This window comes from Psittacula echo (assembly GCF_963264785.1).
Source record: "Psittacula echo genome assembly, chromosome: 2".
NCBI lineage: Eukaryota > Metazoa > Chordata > Aves > Psittaciformes > Psittacidae > Psittacula > Psittacula echo.
This window is the reverse complement of record NC_137737.1, coordinates 61,014,594-61,031,261: the sequence shown is the minus strand read 5'-3', so window position 1 is coordinate 61,031,261 and position 16,668 is coordinate 61,014,594. Positions and strand designations below refer to the sequence as shown.

At 42.0% G+C, this 16,668-nt stretch overlaps 1 protein-coding gene across 1 annotated transcript in view; it reads right to left on the bottom strand.

Moving 5' to 3' along the window:
* SMARCD3 (SWI/SNF related BAF chromatin remodeling complex subunit D3) overlaps positions 1-16,668 on the bottom strand; it is a gene marked incomplete at its 5' end in the record, with an annotated part of 55,179 nt that overhangs the window by 27,600 nt on the left and 10,911 nt on the right. The window contains 2 exons of the mRNA XM_080611075.1: positions 13,116-13,158; positions 16,304-16,521. Coding sequence (XP_080467201.1) covers positions 13,116-13,158; positions 16,304-16,521 — 261 coding nt within the window. The remainder of the gene's footprint in view (positions 1-13,115; positions 13,159-16,303; positions 16,522-16,668) is intronic.

Below are 16,668 nucleotides of genomic sequence, written 5' to 3'. Positions count from 1 at the left end.
CTTGATTTCCATGGATTATTTATTGATGGTGACAAAAGAATGGAAAAATTATAAGTGGGGGCAGTGAGGACAATGTGCAGAGAATAGCAGGATGGGAGACACTCTCACCATTTCCTTGTAAAAGCAGCACAATGTAGAGGCCCCACCACGTGTGCCTGCAAACAAATGTGCAAGGCTTATCAAACAGAAACAGAAACCAGGGAACAGCTGCAACACTTCATTTCTGGAATATGAAAAGTATCACGGGATAATGTCTATGAATGGCACAGTATGACAGCTTGGAAGGCAATTACAAAAGGCTGCACACTAGGTAAGGCTTCATCCAAATGCTGAGAGTTGCACTGGAGCAGGTGACACTGCAAGGGGCATCTCCTACAAACCCCCTGATCAAGAAGGAGACAAAGCCCTTCTGAGACATCTGGAAGAAGCCCCACAGTTGCAGGCCCTCATTCTCATGGGAAAAGTTTAACCACGCTGACATCCATTTTGAGGGCAGCAGCACTGGAAATGACCCATTCACTGATGTGTCTTCAAATTGACAGTACGGGACTTTTTAATTTAAGGTAACTGATAGTCTTACTTATGCTGTAAGATTTTTAATTAAGATTTAATTAATTAATTTAATTAACAGATCAAATGGCTTGAAGAAATCCAACAGTATCAACACAATTTGTTATCAAAGAATGCTGTGATCTCCTCAGAAGAAGGCAGGCTTGCTGAACAAGATTCATTTTTTACAAAGCTGCACATGGCATCAAAGTGCTCAGACGTCTTCACTCAGGTAGAGGTACAAGGATCTTCCCAAACAATGTAAAACTTAACAGAGAAAGCAAGAGAAGCCCAGGCAGGGAACAGAAAGATCCTTCCTCATCTAGAGAGCAGGAAATTTTCCAGAGGGGAACAGAGATTCCCCAACTCTGAATCTGTATTTTGCTGTCTGCCTGTTACCAAGAAGTGGAATGGCTGTGAGTGATCCCTAACTGGACTTGGCAGCTGTCAAGCAGAGAAGAGAACATAAGAAAAATATTGCGTAAACAATAGAACTGCATTCTCCCCTTCTCCTCTGCACCTATAGCAGTCACCTAATGCAGCAACCATTAGCACAGAGGCAGAATGCCCAGTCCTCACTTCCCAATCCTGAAAAAAATTGTATTCTAATTCAAAAATTTCTTCCTTCTCTTTTTACTTTGACATCCCACTAACTCCTAGTCCTATCCCTTAGCCCCATCAAAACCATCATCATCCTAATAATGCAATTGTGTTGGGGAATGGTGCGTTTGTAAATTTATTTAGAATGTTACCTTCATTCTGGCTATCTCATTATCAAATAAATATTAGTAAAGAGTTTCATGAGATAAAATATTTATCTGTTTATAGTCATGGAGTTATGGGAACAAAACCAGGAAGTTGTATTTTGAACTAAAGCAAAGAAGAAACGTGGAACCAGGACAGACAAGCTTGTTATGTACAAATAAAAGACACAAGCCAGATTTAGAGAGCTTTACTCTGATTTCCCTACAAATGTCTTAAGCTGAATGTCATGAACATTTCCTAGTTATGAAATACAGAGTCATGGACATTTAAATCTAGACTAAACTCTCTCAAGTACACCAAAGAAACAACACTGCTTCAGTCTCCAAGACTATAAAGATACACATTCTGTCAAAACTGATCTCGTGTGTCCATTCCAAGCTAATTACTACTGTGGCTGGAAGAGTACTAAAAAGCATCATGTGAATTCCGAATTTAGTCTTCTAAATATCAAGAGACCTAGCTGTATCACTCCTGCAAGAAAATTATGTCCCATCCATTCCTTAAAGATGCCAGAAATAATGGAAAAAATCAAACAGATATTTTAGACTTTCAAGTGGTCCTTAGGGATACAATCCTTCACAAGAACTTTTTGAGGAATTCCCAGTGACACACAGATGAAAAGCAAATACTGGCCGTGTGTTGCCCAAGAAAGCTGAAAAAAGGCATTCAGACAAAGAGTCTATTTTCATTGTGGCCAAGTGATACACAAAACCTTACAACTTTCATCTACTTTGACTTAGCAATTTTACTAAAATGATCCAGAAGTGGTCACGAGACATAAACGCATTAAAAGCTGTAAAATTTTTAGTTAATCAAGACCTGAAAAGACTGTAGGACACATCAGAAAAGACTTTTTCCAAGTTTGCCGATGGAGCTGCATGGTGGCAGCTGAGCTGCAATACTGAACAACCACAAAAGAATGCACAATGAAGCAAGTAATTTCTCTGTACTGGTGGTACTAATGAGACCATGGCTACTGATGAAAGTGACTGAAACTCACTGTGGATAAGTTAATGAAGCCATCTGCATGAGCAGCAGCAAACAGACAAAGATGCGAGGTATAAAGAAGAGGAAGGGTTCTGGGACTCTTCTAATTTAACCTGAACATAACAAACAGAACCTACAAGTGACACAGGATAGAGAAATCAGAAATAAAGAAAAGGACAGGGATATGGATCCGTACCATGGTGACCTGGGAGAAAGAAATCAATGCAAATAACTGAATACAAACAAAATAAAAAAAATAAAAAAATAAATAAAAAAAAAAAAAAAAAAAACCAAACAAAACAACAACCTAGAAGCAAAGGATGTAGGACATAGCTACAGCATGGGGACTTTCACTGCTTCCCAGGGAAATCTTACAAGAACTTAGAAAATGGTAGGGTAGGAAATAATAGCCCACAACAATAGGAAATGGTAGAGAAGGAAACAATAGCTCAGAACAATAGGAAACGGTAGGAGAAGAAACAATAGCCCAGAACACCACTGTAGCCTAAAGTGGCCAGTGCAGTTCTTACATACCTAAAGCAGGAAGACACAAAGCACGAGTAAGGATTTTATAATTACTGCCATGCTTGGCAGTAACATAATCACTAAAAAAACACTAGAGTCACAAATGGAGAAATCTACTGACAAACTCAAGAAAATTCTGAGAAAAGCTATTGAGATGATTAGCAGACAGGAAAACACCCTTTATAATACAAGGTGTCATGAAGCCAGTTAATATAGCTCAGATTAGAAATAAAGTGAAAGTTCTTAGGAATGAGTGTAACCAGATATTGAAAAAATGTGACAATGACTGCAGGGAGTATTTTGTTACTAGTGATTTTAAATACATACACTCTTACTTACAAGAAAATCCTCAGGCCTGTCATGTAAAAGTTAAACAAAAACCAAAGTAGCAGTAAGTTCTCATGATAGCACCAGACTAGTTGCATGACACTCAAAACAAATTAGTACTTTTAGTCTTCTCCCAGAAGATCAAATATGTGTTTTCTTTTCAAAGTCTTCTGTAAGAAGGCTTGCCAGTTTTTAGTACAATTAAATACACCTCTTCATACAGCTATAAGGAGCTGATATACAAGTATGCAGACCACAAAGAACAGACAAGAATACTGATAGTAAATGACAGAAAAAAAAATATCTGTCAGTGATGGAAAACCTGACCTTAAGCTGGAGACAGAGGTTTCCTTGAGTTTCCCTCATTGCCATTGACATAACCAGAAGCAGACACATAAACAGAAATAGAAGTGACATTTCCCATTTCTGGAAAGAACAAAGCCATCTCCCACGCTCTTAACGCTACAGAAACAGACTACAAAACACAGACCTCCAATATTCTCATATAGCAAATATGTTAGTTCTTGATTCCTCTGTTCTGAAAAATAAACATAGTAATCTTTTCTGTGACTTCTGCCATCAGAAAACATAGGAGCTAGGAAATGCATTTTTGGCATAGAAAGTTTTCTAAAGGGGGTTGTTTGGGTTTTCGTTAGCATCCCCAGGTGAAGTGTGGCCACCAGCAAACCTAAGAAATAGATCTGTGTCAGCCTCATTGACATCCAGCATGACTGTATGTAATCTTTCCTGCCAACAAGAGTATAACCCATTCCACCATAAACTTAACATTGTAGGATACTGAATTCTGAAAGAATGTGAGTCTCTTCAGGTGGAGCCCTGATAGGAGTACTCCTGTAGAGTAGAAAAAGGTCTATATGCAGTTCAGCCTTTCTTGATCTTCACAAATTCTCTGTGTCAAGGCAGTCAGCACTTCTTTGCTAGTCAAGGGGCATAAGATGCACCTACCACAGCTCTCTCCAACAAAAGACAAACACCAAAGTCACCCCACATCCTAGCAACAACCTGTTTGAACTTCTGGAGTTATGTTGATGAAGAGTCCTCAAACACACAAAGGATTCACAGAGTATCTGGCAAAGCCATGATGTGGTGGACAACTGCTTAAGCCTTAGTAATCCCAAAATAATTTGGATCAGAAAGACCTCTAGAAGTCCCGCAGACCAGTTGTTGCATAAACCAGGTTCAAATTATATCAGGTTACTTAGGGCCTTGTCCAGTCCGGTTCTGAATGTCTCTAACCAAGGATGGACATCCCACAGCATCTTTTGGCAGCCTGTTCCAATGTTTTGTTGTGCATCCTACTGTTGTGCACCTCCAAGAGGAGGCTGGCTCTGTCTTTTCTCCATCATTCCACACAGCAGTGACTCTCCCTTTCACCTTCTCTTATCAAGGCTGGACAAACTCAGCTCTTGCAGCTTCTCTTGGTAGGCATGTGCTTCAGCCCCTGGGCATCCTGGTGGTCCTCTGCGAGCCTCACACCTATCCAGCCTGACAGGATAACATGTCTCTGTGGTCCTCTGCCCACAAGTCCAGACACAGTTTCACAAGTGTGGCATAGCAAAGAATAGCTTCTTTCCTCAACTTGATGACAACACTTGTGCTAATACAGCCCATTTTGCAGTTGGCTTTTGTCACAGATGGCTTACCTCACAGACTCATTCTCTATGAGGACCCTCAGGTCCTCTCCTGCAAAACTGCTTTCTATCCAGCTGATGCCCACCTGCACCACAGCATGGTGTTATTCTGTTCCAGGAGCAGAACTCTCTGTTTGCCTGTGTTGAATTTTACACGTTGAACTGCCCTCCTGTTTCTGCAGCCTGTTAAGGTCCCTTCCAACAGCCATGCTCTGACTCTGATGTAGGCTCAGTGACCTGGGAGGCCTGGGGACAGGGCATACCAGGAGAAACAGAGGCAAAGACAACACTGGGTGCCTTGGCCTTTTCCATGGCTTTTTGATATGAGCAGCAGAACCAGACCAAGACATGGGTTTTACTTAGTCTTCCTTCTGCTGCTGATCCTCTTGCAGAAGGCTTTCTTGTTGCCCATCGCACCCATTCCTAGGTTCCATTCCAGCTGAGCTTTGACTTCCCTAATTTCAGACTTGCATGCTTGAGCACCATTGTGCTGCTCCTGCTAGGTAGGCCAGTCCTGCTCACACCTCCATGCACTCCTTTTTTGCATTTGAAGCCACTCCGGAATTCCCTGCTTGACTCTGCTGGCCTCCTGCCAGGCCTGCTCAACTTTCTGCACTCCGGTCTGATCATTCCCCGTGCTTTGAAGAGGTTGTTCTTGGAAGTTCAGCCAGCTTCTCTGAGCCCCTTTGTCCTCAAAGACCTTCATATCCCCAACCAGTTCTTCCTTCTTTGTAACAGGTCCAGCAGAACATCTCACCTTGTTGGCTTGCTGACTGCCTGTGTCAAGAAATGGTCCTAAATCCAATCCAGGAAATCTCCTGTAGTGCTTGTGCTTAGCGCTGCAGCCCTCAAAGCAGAAGTCAGGGTGGTAAAAGCTTCCCCGTATGAGCGCCTGCAACCATGGGGCTTCTTCCAGATTGTCTAAGAAAGGCTTTGTACCCTTCTTGATCAGGCAGATTGTATGTAGCAGACAGACACCATGCTGTGACCTGCATAACTTTAGTTTAAACTTAAGATAATAAAAAAACCCCAAAAAAGCCACCCATGCACACCCCCAAAAAACAACCAAACAACAACAACAAAAACCAGACACGTAAGAGTGTGCCCTTCAGATTGATGTTTCTTTCCAAGTGAAAGTTGGCTATCATTACAGGTGCCAGGAAAAAAAATAAATAAATGAGATCCATGTCAGGTAGGAACAATTGAATTCTTCACTACCTGAGCAGGGACAAACAAAACAGTTTCAGCAACTAGCCTTTTTTTTTTTTTTTTTTTTTTCTTAATAAAAAACCCCAAACCATCAGACACTAATAGACAGAGCTTTGGCTATTTCCTTAGAATTAGGCTAGCCTGTAATTTCCATCTTTGAGAGAAGTAACAGAAGACAAGGCTCTTGCTCCCAAAGCCTGACAAGCCCAATACTTGGGCCAATTTTTTTGCTACCTACAGCAGATGCACACAACCTAGATACATCAAAAAGAGTATTCCAAAGGCAGCATTTTCACAGGTGACAATGACTGAAGTCTGACTTACCAACTAGTGGGCAGTTTTGCTGCTAAGAAACTTTAGCTTATAGCTTATTGACAAAATCTACTGTTGAGGCTTCTATGGTAGTCAAAGAAGGATAGGTAAGAGCTGACACTCCTTAGAAATGCTAACTCTGTGCCACCTTGCGAGTCTTGATCCCTGAGAGAGAGTGTTTCAGGGAAGATTTCTGACTGGCTACCACACAGCCAATGATACAGTCCAGTAACATGGCAAAAGCAATTAAAACCTGTGCCATTCTGAATTTTATGGCCCCATGCAGATACCATTCAAAACCACAAAGATCTTGCAACACTACAAGCAACAAGTGAGCAAGTTTTTCACCAGCCACTCTTGGTAATCAGTTATGAGCACTGACTAACATGGGCAGATAGAAGCAATACATCTAAGCACCTAAGCTCCACACTGTTTATATTTGAATGTTTAACTACATAAAAGAAGGCTATAAGTCACATCTATGAATTAGGATTACGAGGCTTCCTTATGAGTTACTCTCAGAGTTTTAGTAACAGCAGTTCAGTAGCTCCTTTATGTTTGGTGGCTGGGCAGCATCTATGACCCGACCAAACCTCTGAGGCATGCAGTCCAAAGAAACAACTGAAGATGTGACAACAAAGGCAATCATCTTGGAAAGCATCAACTCTAGAGCAGGGAATCAGATGGCATATGAAAGCAACATTTCTGCAGACTTCTGCTAGAGACGCTCTATGGAACAGCAGCTGGATCACAGACGCTAGCTTGAAGGGATGTTGGGAGGTCTCTAGTCCAACTTTCTGCTCAAAGCAGTGTCAACAATGAGGTTATGTTGTGGTTTGAAAGATTCCACAACCTGTCTGGGTTCCAATGCTCAACTGTCCTCTTGTGAAAAAGTTTCTCCATACATATAGCCACCTCCTGTCCTGTTTCAAATTATGCTTGATGGCTGTCATTCTCCTGCCATGCTCCACTGAAAAGCTTGCCTCCATCTTCTTGACCATCCTCTCTCAGGAGCTGGAAAGCTGCTGTTAGATCCCCTCAGAGACATCCTTCCTCCAGCTGAACAAGGACAGTGTTCTCAGTCTCTCCTCACACGCTGAACCAGCCCTCTGACCAATATGACAACCCTTTACCCAGTCCAGTTTGCCAATGTTTTTTAATGTTTAAAAGTAAACACAGTGCTCTAGCTACGAGCTACCAAGTACTGAGGTAATCAAGTCCTTCAATCTCTTGGCTGTGCTCCTGTTCATACAGCCCAGGATGCTGTTAGTCATTTTTGCTGCCTGGGCACACTTCTTGTGCACGCTCAGCTCATTGTCCACCAGGGCCTCCATGGCCTTTCCGACAGCACTGCTCCCAGTAAATGCTTAGTGCCCCCTACTTTCCCAAGGAAGAACTATGCATTTGACCTCGCTGAATTTCATAAAGTTCCATCAGTTCATTCCAGCTTCCCCTAAATGGCAGCCTGTCCTCAAGCATATTGGCTGGTTCCCCCTACTCCATGATTTGATGTCATCTGCAACTTTTATAAGCAAGTACTCCCCTGCTTCTTCTATGTCAACGTCAATGTTCCTTCATTGATAAAAATGCTAAACTGAACTGCTGCCAAGATAGAACCTCCACAGCCTGGCACTGTCTTCCCAGTAGAGCACAACACATTACCCACCACCCTTTAAGCCAAATCATCCAGCCAGGTGGCTGTCCATGCATCCAGACCAAGTTGGCTTGGATACAAGACTATTATGGAAGCCAGTGTTGAAAACTTTGCTAAAGCCAAGGTAAATTACATCCACTGCTACCTCTTGCTCACAGACCCAGTCGTTTTATCAGAGGATGCAATCAGGTTCGTCAAGCATGATTCACCCTCAGTAAATCCATGCTCACTGTTCCCTATTACCTTCTTCTCCTTTACGTGTTCAAAAATGTGTTTGAAAAAGCAGGTGCTCTGTGATTTTCCCAGAGACCAAAGTGAGGCCAATTGGCTGCAGTTCCCAGAATTGATCTTTCGGCCTTTTGCAAAGATGGGTGCAATGACTGCCTTTTTCTAGTCACTGGGAGACTTTTTCTCCAGTAATCCCTAGCGCAATCCCTGCCCATTGCTGGCTGGTTCCTCTTGAACATGTTCAAGGATCACAGAGGTATGGAAGACATTGTTAGCGCAGACTGAGACAAAGGCAACTTTGAGTACTTCAGACTTAATATGTCTCTGTTGTCACTGTATCACCCAGACCACTCAGCATCGGTCACACATTTTCCATGGTCAGCCTTTTATTACAAGCGTAACAAAAGAAGCTTTTCTTGTTGCCTTTGACATCCCTTGGAAATCTCAACTCCAGCTGAGCTTTGACTTTCCTGATACTGTACATTCAGGTAAAATTTCTAAATTCCTCTTTTGTAGCCTCTCCCTGCTTCCACCTCTTATATACTGTCTTTTGATGTTGGGACCTCCACCATGAGCTTTCTGCTTAGTTAAGCTGGGTTCCTCATAAATCTGCTCATTTTCCTGCATATCAAGACAGACTGCTCTTGTGCTTGGCGGGTCCTTAAAGACCTGCAAGCTTTTATAAGCCACTGTGCCCTTTGGAGCTGCTTCCCATGGAATCATACCTACCAGTTCCCCAAATAAGCCAAGCTCTGCTTGTCTGAAGTCCAGAGTCTGTATTTCACTAGCCTCCTCCCTCATTCCCTTCAAGATCTTGAACTTGTTGCTGCATTCAAGGCTGCCACTGATTATCACATCCCTATTTTTTTCTTATAAGTGAATAGCAAATCCAGGTGCTCCTCACCTCTAATTGGCTCAGATGGAGAAAGAGGTGAGGAGCTGTCACAACAGCCATGTAGGGACCAAAAAACAACAGGACAACTATTATGGTATGGGATCTGTGCAAAGAATCTCATATGGTGGTCTGTGACTGGCAGCAGGAGTTGACTGAGTATTTGTGTAAAGGAGAATGAAGTAGAGAGGATGAAAAGGAGAGGACAGCTGTACAAAAACCTGTCAGCACAGCTAGACAAAAAGTCCTCACGGGAATTTGGGGCCCAGTAAGAAGAATAGCAGCCAATATTAAGTGACAAGCATGCTATTTAAGGAGAAGCAGCTTGCTGCTTCAAAGTTGCACTCCACTCAGCAAGTTAAATGAGGAAAAGCAGAAACATAGCTATGAAGTCAGAATGATTTTCAGCTGAGATTCTTGCATCAGAATGGGTAGGCAAGGAAGCTGAAGAAACAGAACAGTGAAAAAATGTAATGACTCAGAACTAAAAGAAAATAAGACACTGACCAGAAGTAATGAGGAAACAAAGCCTGGAGAAAAAGGAGGCTAAGTCTGATATGCAGTCGTGGTTCTCTACAGACAGTTTGTGGCCTGAGGTCGACTTGAGGCACAATTGCTAGACTTGGGTCACACAGGCCACATCAGCTCCAGAGATCCAGGTCCTCAGTTATGAATGAAGATGCCTATGAACTTTTCCAAAATTGAATGAGCATTTCAGTGACCTGAGAACAAGGGAAGGACCCAGAGATAAGGAAAACAGGGTTAGGTATAGCCTGCTGCACAGAACTGGAGTTAATATTAAATACACCACAAAAAATGTTGCCTTGTTACATTACGGTATGTCAGCCTTGGCTTAACCAAGTCTTTCTTCTAATTAAAATTGCATTTAGACAAAAGATACACAGTAGATCAAATCAACCTGCATTTACGTAAAGCATTTGACATGCAGTCATGAAGGGAACCACTACTTAAGACTGAAAAATAGGGAACAGAACAAGAACAATCTGTGATAAAGAACTGGCATAGAAAAAAGTATTAAAGCAGGAAGGACTTCATGCACCATTTTTTAAACTAATTTTATTTAGATATATTCATTAATAGCTCCAGCACAAGAAGGAGAAGTATGCTAGGAAAAATTAAAATGACAAATTTGGGTGGCACCGTCAGTACAAGTCAGAGGATAGTACAGAGAACATAAGGAAACTGAGAACTGTATAACAGAAACAGGATGAAATACAGCATTACAAAGCACAAGATCATGTTTCTCAGAGTCTATACCCATAATTCCTGCCATAATACAGGAATTCATCAGTTGCAAATAATAGAAAGCAGAAATACTTGTGAGTATTAGTCAATCACAGAATGACCATATGCTGTATCAATGTAGCAAGGCCATAAAAAATAAAAGCAATCCCAATCTGCATTATTAGCTATTTCTAGTGGAAATAAAAATGCATTAGTGGCATTCAAGCAGTGGTGATACTGGCAATCTGTACTACTGCATATGGTTCTGGCATCCTGAGAGGTAGATTTAAAGAGGCTCAAAGAGGTGAATTTAACCTAGAATAGATATAATGAAGGACTGTGAGGATTAGAATTATGAGGAGCCCCTCTTACCTGGTAAACTAAAAGCACTTGCCTTTAGCATAGCAAGAAAGAAAAATACCCAAAACAACCAAACAACAAAAACCTGACAGATCTAAAGTATCTGAGAAGTAAGGAACCTAAGTAAGTTGAGGCAACAACTGTGCCACGGCTTCCATGACAAAGGGAACCAGACTGTATGTCTGAGGAGGTCCCATGCAATTCCTTAATTCTATCTTCCTACATGCAATAGTTTGCTACGTTGAACTTTCTCATACTATTATATCCATCAAAATCAAATCTTTGTCAAACAGCTGATCTGTAGCTGCTGAATAACCCTACCCAACTAGGAATATGTTCCAGTGCTATAGCACAGGCTTGATCAGAGAGCCTGGAAGTCCAGCAGAAGGTTATCTGTGCCAACTGCCTGACTCACTATCACAGCAAGTAACACTAAGAACCCACCTCCTTTTCCACTATTACATAAGATGGTTTGCAAGATTAAAATTTATTAATTATCTTCCCCTCTCCCCTTCACAGCTCCCAGAAAACACAAAGCAAGAGTCTGCAAAAGATCTGTGGGTAACAGAGGCTGACTTGCTGGAAAATACACCAGAAGTAGCTCTGGAAAGTTGGAAGTTTTACCCTGTGTTCCACACACATTCCACAGCCACCAGTGCAAATCTTCCACTTGACAGGACATCGATGCAAACAGATTTTCCCATCCCATGAATGGTGAGTGTAAGGAGGTTCTGATACACTGACTGCAGCTTAATGGAGTACCTTAATCCAAACACAACGTCACACCATCGATACCAACACTCCAGCTGCACTGATAAAACCTCCATTGCAGACAGAACTCTACCAATTAGTGTTGCCTTATCACTCCATCAGTTAAAATTATTGACTGACAGCAACAAAGATACTGAAAGGCAAGAAGACTAGGTAACAGCATGATCCTGAAAGGTGCTAGCATCTGTGTAGGTTTTTGAAATATTTGAATAAGGCTCTATCTATTAAAGAATTATTATGAATCTGATAAACAGGGGCCCAAGTCTTCTGTTTCTGGAAAACTTTGGTTACCTCTGCTGTGAGCAAGACCTTTTTATTTCAGAAAGGCACCAGATGGGGGGGGGGGGGGCGGGGAGGAAGAAGAGCCTTGAAATGGACATATATTTAAAGCAACAGCCTCACCATAGAGGACATATAGTGTTCTGTGGAAACAGTATGTGTTGGACAGACAGAACTGACAGCACAAGAAATGTAGTTTTCATTCTAAGAAAGTAGAGACTCCAAGCAAGATACAGAAATGCAGGAATGGCTTTAATACAAATACCATGGAGGCTGCAAGTAGTTCAAACTTCTGGATTTAATTGTAGCTTAGTCCTTTCAAGACAGCAGCATGAGAGAACTAATGGCTAAGCTATGAGAGGCTGTGCTTTCAAAGGGTGGCTGGAATTACAAGAAATGAAGTGCTGATATGACATGAGGAATACCAAAGTGGGCTCACCTCCTCAGAAAGCTGGCAGTAGGTACCTGCGGAATGACACAGAAGAGAATGTGGAGGCTGCTGGCAACTTTGGGTTTATACTAGCAGTGGAGAGGTAGACTTGGAAAGGACATGGAGATCTACACACCTGTCAAAGTGATTTTGATTCCAGAAAATGCACCAGAAGCTAAAGAAACTGGGTCTAGGATGTGACAAGGCTGTGTGTCTTGAAGACTAAGGAAGCTTGCATTTTGGGACCAAGTAGGTTTGGGAAGAACTGTACGGAAGAGGACGCAGGAAAGGAAACATCTGGGAATAATGAAAGAGAAGAGGAGCAGAGAGAAATTCTGATGTTTACAAAGGAAGTAGAAGATTTAAGCACTGAGGATCAAGCATAGGCAGACACTAAAAGCTAGACATATCCCCAGGGTAAGGGAATTACTAACTCTCTGGACAATGCAGGCCCCTTGAACTCTGTTGTTTACATGGGTTCACTGGAGTCCTACTAGGATACAACCACAGAAATTAGAACCTGGCAGCTCTACCGTGCCAGAGAGACCTGAGAACAAGCCCATCTCCTACAGGCACAGCTGTGCCCTGAACTAGCTTTTGACCAGCCTCAACATTTGATCAAAAACATCCTTAAGACCCAGAGGGCCCCAGCGTCAAGTCTATACTTCACGGCCCAGCACCACTGTCCATCCAGCAAGTGGCAGTGCTGGCTCGGCTAACCTAGGGCACGAGGCCGGCACAGGCCGGCTGCGCTCCACACTCCCAGCCCCCAGCTCCAGCCCCAGCCTTGCTCTCGAGACTTTTACCCACTGCCTACTTACTTTTTAATTAGATTTTTAAACAAAAAGTGAAAGTATTTTCTAAAACCCCTCTAATTACACTAAGATCCTGAACTGATTGTGAAGGGAATAGGAAATGAAAGCGACTCACCCTCTGAGGGAGAATTTTGTCAGCCATCTTCCTCCTCTTGGCACTGTACATTTTTTAAAGAAAAAAACACGTTACCATGGTGACAGATCTAGGAGTAACGAGGCCACCTGCTAAATTATCCTGACATCTCCACATGCTGGTGCACAGCTGTGCATGCATCAGCAAAAGGGTCTCACCCATGCCCAGGACCTAGGACCCCTTCTCTCAGCAGCCTGGGGAGGTAGTTAGCTAAGAACAAATCAGGGCTGTCTGTTATGCATCTTGGAAAGAAGTGTGCAAGTTCTTTGATCACAGCATCTTCTATGGTGCCAGGCAGCAATGTATGCAAGTGCATGTGCACATGCTGTCTGTGGATGCAGAAAAAGCATGTAGGAAGACAGTGTGTATGTGTGAAAATGGCATCATACACCTATGCATACGCACATGTAAGTGGTTGAGTGCCTGTAAACAGAATGTGAACCTGTTCAAACAGAGGATGTGCATTCATTCATTAATGCCCAAAACTGAGTGCTGATGAAAACATGTATGTGTATTCCATACGATGTATGAAAACATACATATATACACACCCTTCCCTACATATATACATTTGGTTTATTATAATGTATTTGCATGAGTGATATGCAAAGGTGGCGATATGCAAAAGGGCTCATGTTTCCACAGTTTTCATCTTTATGAACATACAAGTCGAAAGATATACATATGCCTGCCGTGTATATACATAATGTGTCCATACCCATATGTAAGCACATTTACAAATCTATGCTTTTAACAACATCCTTGTATTCGTGAACATAGACACAAATGTATATGTGCCTAAGAAATGGTTCTGTCAGGATGATTGCCAAATACATTGTCTTTTGAACTCTTCAGATTCTAAAACCTGTTTGTGCCCACCAAACCTGTCACCTAGCTCTCTCTAACAGGGCCAAGAAGGAATTCAGGCCTTATTCTTCACCTCTGTAATTTGTGAGGCCTTCCTCGTAAGCAGGAAATGAATCATTCCATCTGTGACAGACACTTGGGAGAAAACAACTGCCTGCTACCACTCTGCCATGTCACAAGGATGCCCCTCCTTACTGTTTTTATACAGGAAGTCTGTCATCAGCCATGACCACGTAAAAATTGTTTCCACACACATTGCTGTGGCATACTCCCTTCCTACATTTGCTAATAAGAAGCCTGGCCTGAAATACCACATCCTTAGATTCTCTCCCATGCCCATAGAAGTCAAGCCTGAAGAACTCTTTGTGCCCAGAGATGCAAACTACATCCTTCCTCAGGGGCAGAAAATTCATCCACACAGTCACACCCAACCTCGTAGGTGAAAAATGTCCCTTTTTAAAAGTGTATGAATGTTACATGGTGTGAACTTCCAACACCTTCCACAGCTCACAAAATCAAATCTGCACTGCAACACTTCACAGAATGTGGAAGTAATGCATGAACAAACTCCACCTTCCCAAAAGGAAATGGGATATGCACACACATGCAACAACCCCAAAGGCTTGCAATTAAAAAGCAAATATCAAGCAAATCAAAAAAGCCCCAACAACTTGGGTCTCAACCAGTTCTCCTAGAGTCTATTACAGAAATGAGATTTTGGTCTCCACCAAATCTGCCAAGAAAGGGTGACTACACCTTTTTGGCCTGTTTGTGCCATACAGCATAGGAGTCTATTACTCCCAGAATTGCACCTAAGGCGCCAGGAAAGTCTGCCTGAAAAAAAAAAAAAAAAAAAAAACAGAAAAATTTCAATGGGAAACAACAGGGAGGCATAAATGAACAACAGAGAAATATTCAACACATTATCTGAGGGTAAGACATGGCAGAAGAAACAGAGAAACATTCCTGGGTACCTAGGAAGCATTAGTGTGAGCTGGACTCACTACATTAGAGATCACTGCTGGGTTCCAAATTAGAAGCACAGAAGTTGAGAACTGGGGAGGGGGAACACTTCCTTCTGTTAGTTACGACATCTATTTTTAGAAAATACTTTTTTTTAATGATCCCTGGAAACTAGTTAATGACTAAAGTTTACCTTAATTAACCAGCAGTGGCAATTTTTCAGGTTATATCTACCCTGTATATTTGAAGGCTAGGCATTATTTTGTGCAGTTTCCAGGAGTACCTCCTGGGAGGTGCTGTGGAACATGCATTTTGCCTAGTGCTGGGCAAGGCCTCCAAGATGCACATGCATTTCTTGCGCTCATGCGCTGCACTCATACACATTCCTTCTGTATTCAATCTTATTCAATCATAATATATTAATACTCTCAGGATTGGTGTCCTTTCCAGATGCATCCCAGACATAAGCACGCCCAAGTCTGGCTTGCTGATCCAAGGCAAATAACCCAGAAAGAGCAGGGCTCCTAAAGCACTGAGCTAAGAGAATCACGTTTTAGCTACAACTGGATATGACAACACTACCAGAATATTGTCTTAATCTATATATACACCTATAATGATTTTGCAAAAGGCAGATCACCTAGATGTCTGCTGTATTTACCAGGAACTGGTAAATACTAGGAACTCAAGACTGCTGAGGTTAATAAGTTGCAAAAAGAAATTAGCTGTTATTTAAGAAAGAATGCATTCAGCACTGTACAAAGTGGGCATATTTTAAAAAGAAAGCTCCTTTAAAAAAAAACCCTCTAATGATATGAAATTATTTTCTATGCATACCTCTTTACTTTATATGCAGGAATGCCTGTGACAATTGCAAGTTTTATGACCGCTCTCCTGAGTAACTATTGTACACGCATTCACATGACGAATGAAAATTTTTTTCTACTTGTCTTGTTTACAAACCACTTTGTTAGCCAGTCAGAAATCAGAGAAACTATACACACCAGATAACAAATAATGCAGTAATTGTACTATATTAGAAGAGATCTATTCATAAACTTTAAAGGCTAAATATAACAGCCAGGTTTATAGCCTGATAAACCTGCGAGGTAAAAGCATTATAACTGCAAAGCCAGACATTAGTAAAGGTCAGTTTGTTCAAGATCATTCACAAAGTAGAGAGTAAAATTTACCAATGTTTTTCCTGCTTTAAGAAACAGACAATATCTAAATCTTCTATCCTGTCTTATTTGATCTTAAAGGTGCTACCTATTGCTAAAAAGATATCATTTTTTTCTTCCTCAAATTGTCCTCCCATATTTTCTTTCCGGAACACTCACCTCCTAGTTCGGTTCTGAGTGGCTTGCTGCTGCTGTTGCACTTGCTGCTGCACTTGCTGTTGCTGGACCTGCTGTGGTGCAGTGCGTTTTCTTGTTGTTTCCATCACAGTCTGGGGCATCCCAGGTCGCACTGAGGGGCTTCCAACGTATGGGGGACCTGGGGGACCCATGGGAGCCCCCTGATGGGGCATTCGAGCTCCTGATGGCATCCCAGGTCGCTAGAGAGGAAGCAAAACAGAAGGAAGAGCCAGTTTGGTCCCTGTTTCTTCAGCTTCTAAGACATTTGTACTTAAGCAAACACTAGCTCCAGCACATTCCCCATTTTAACCATCCTGTAAACACTAAGCAGCAACATGGAGCACATG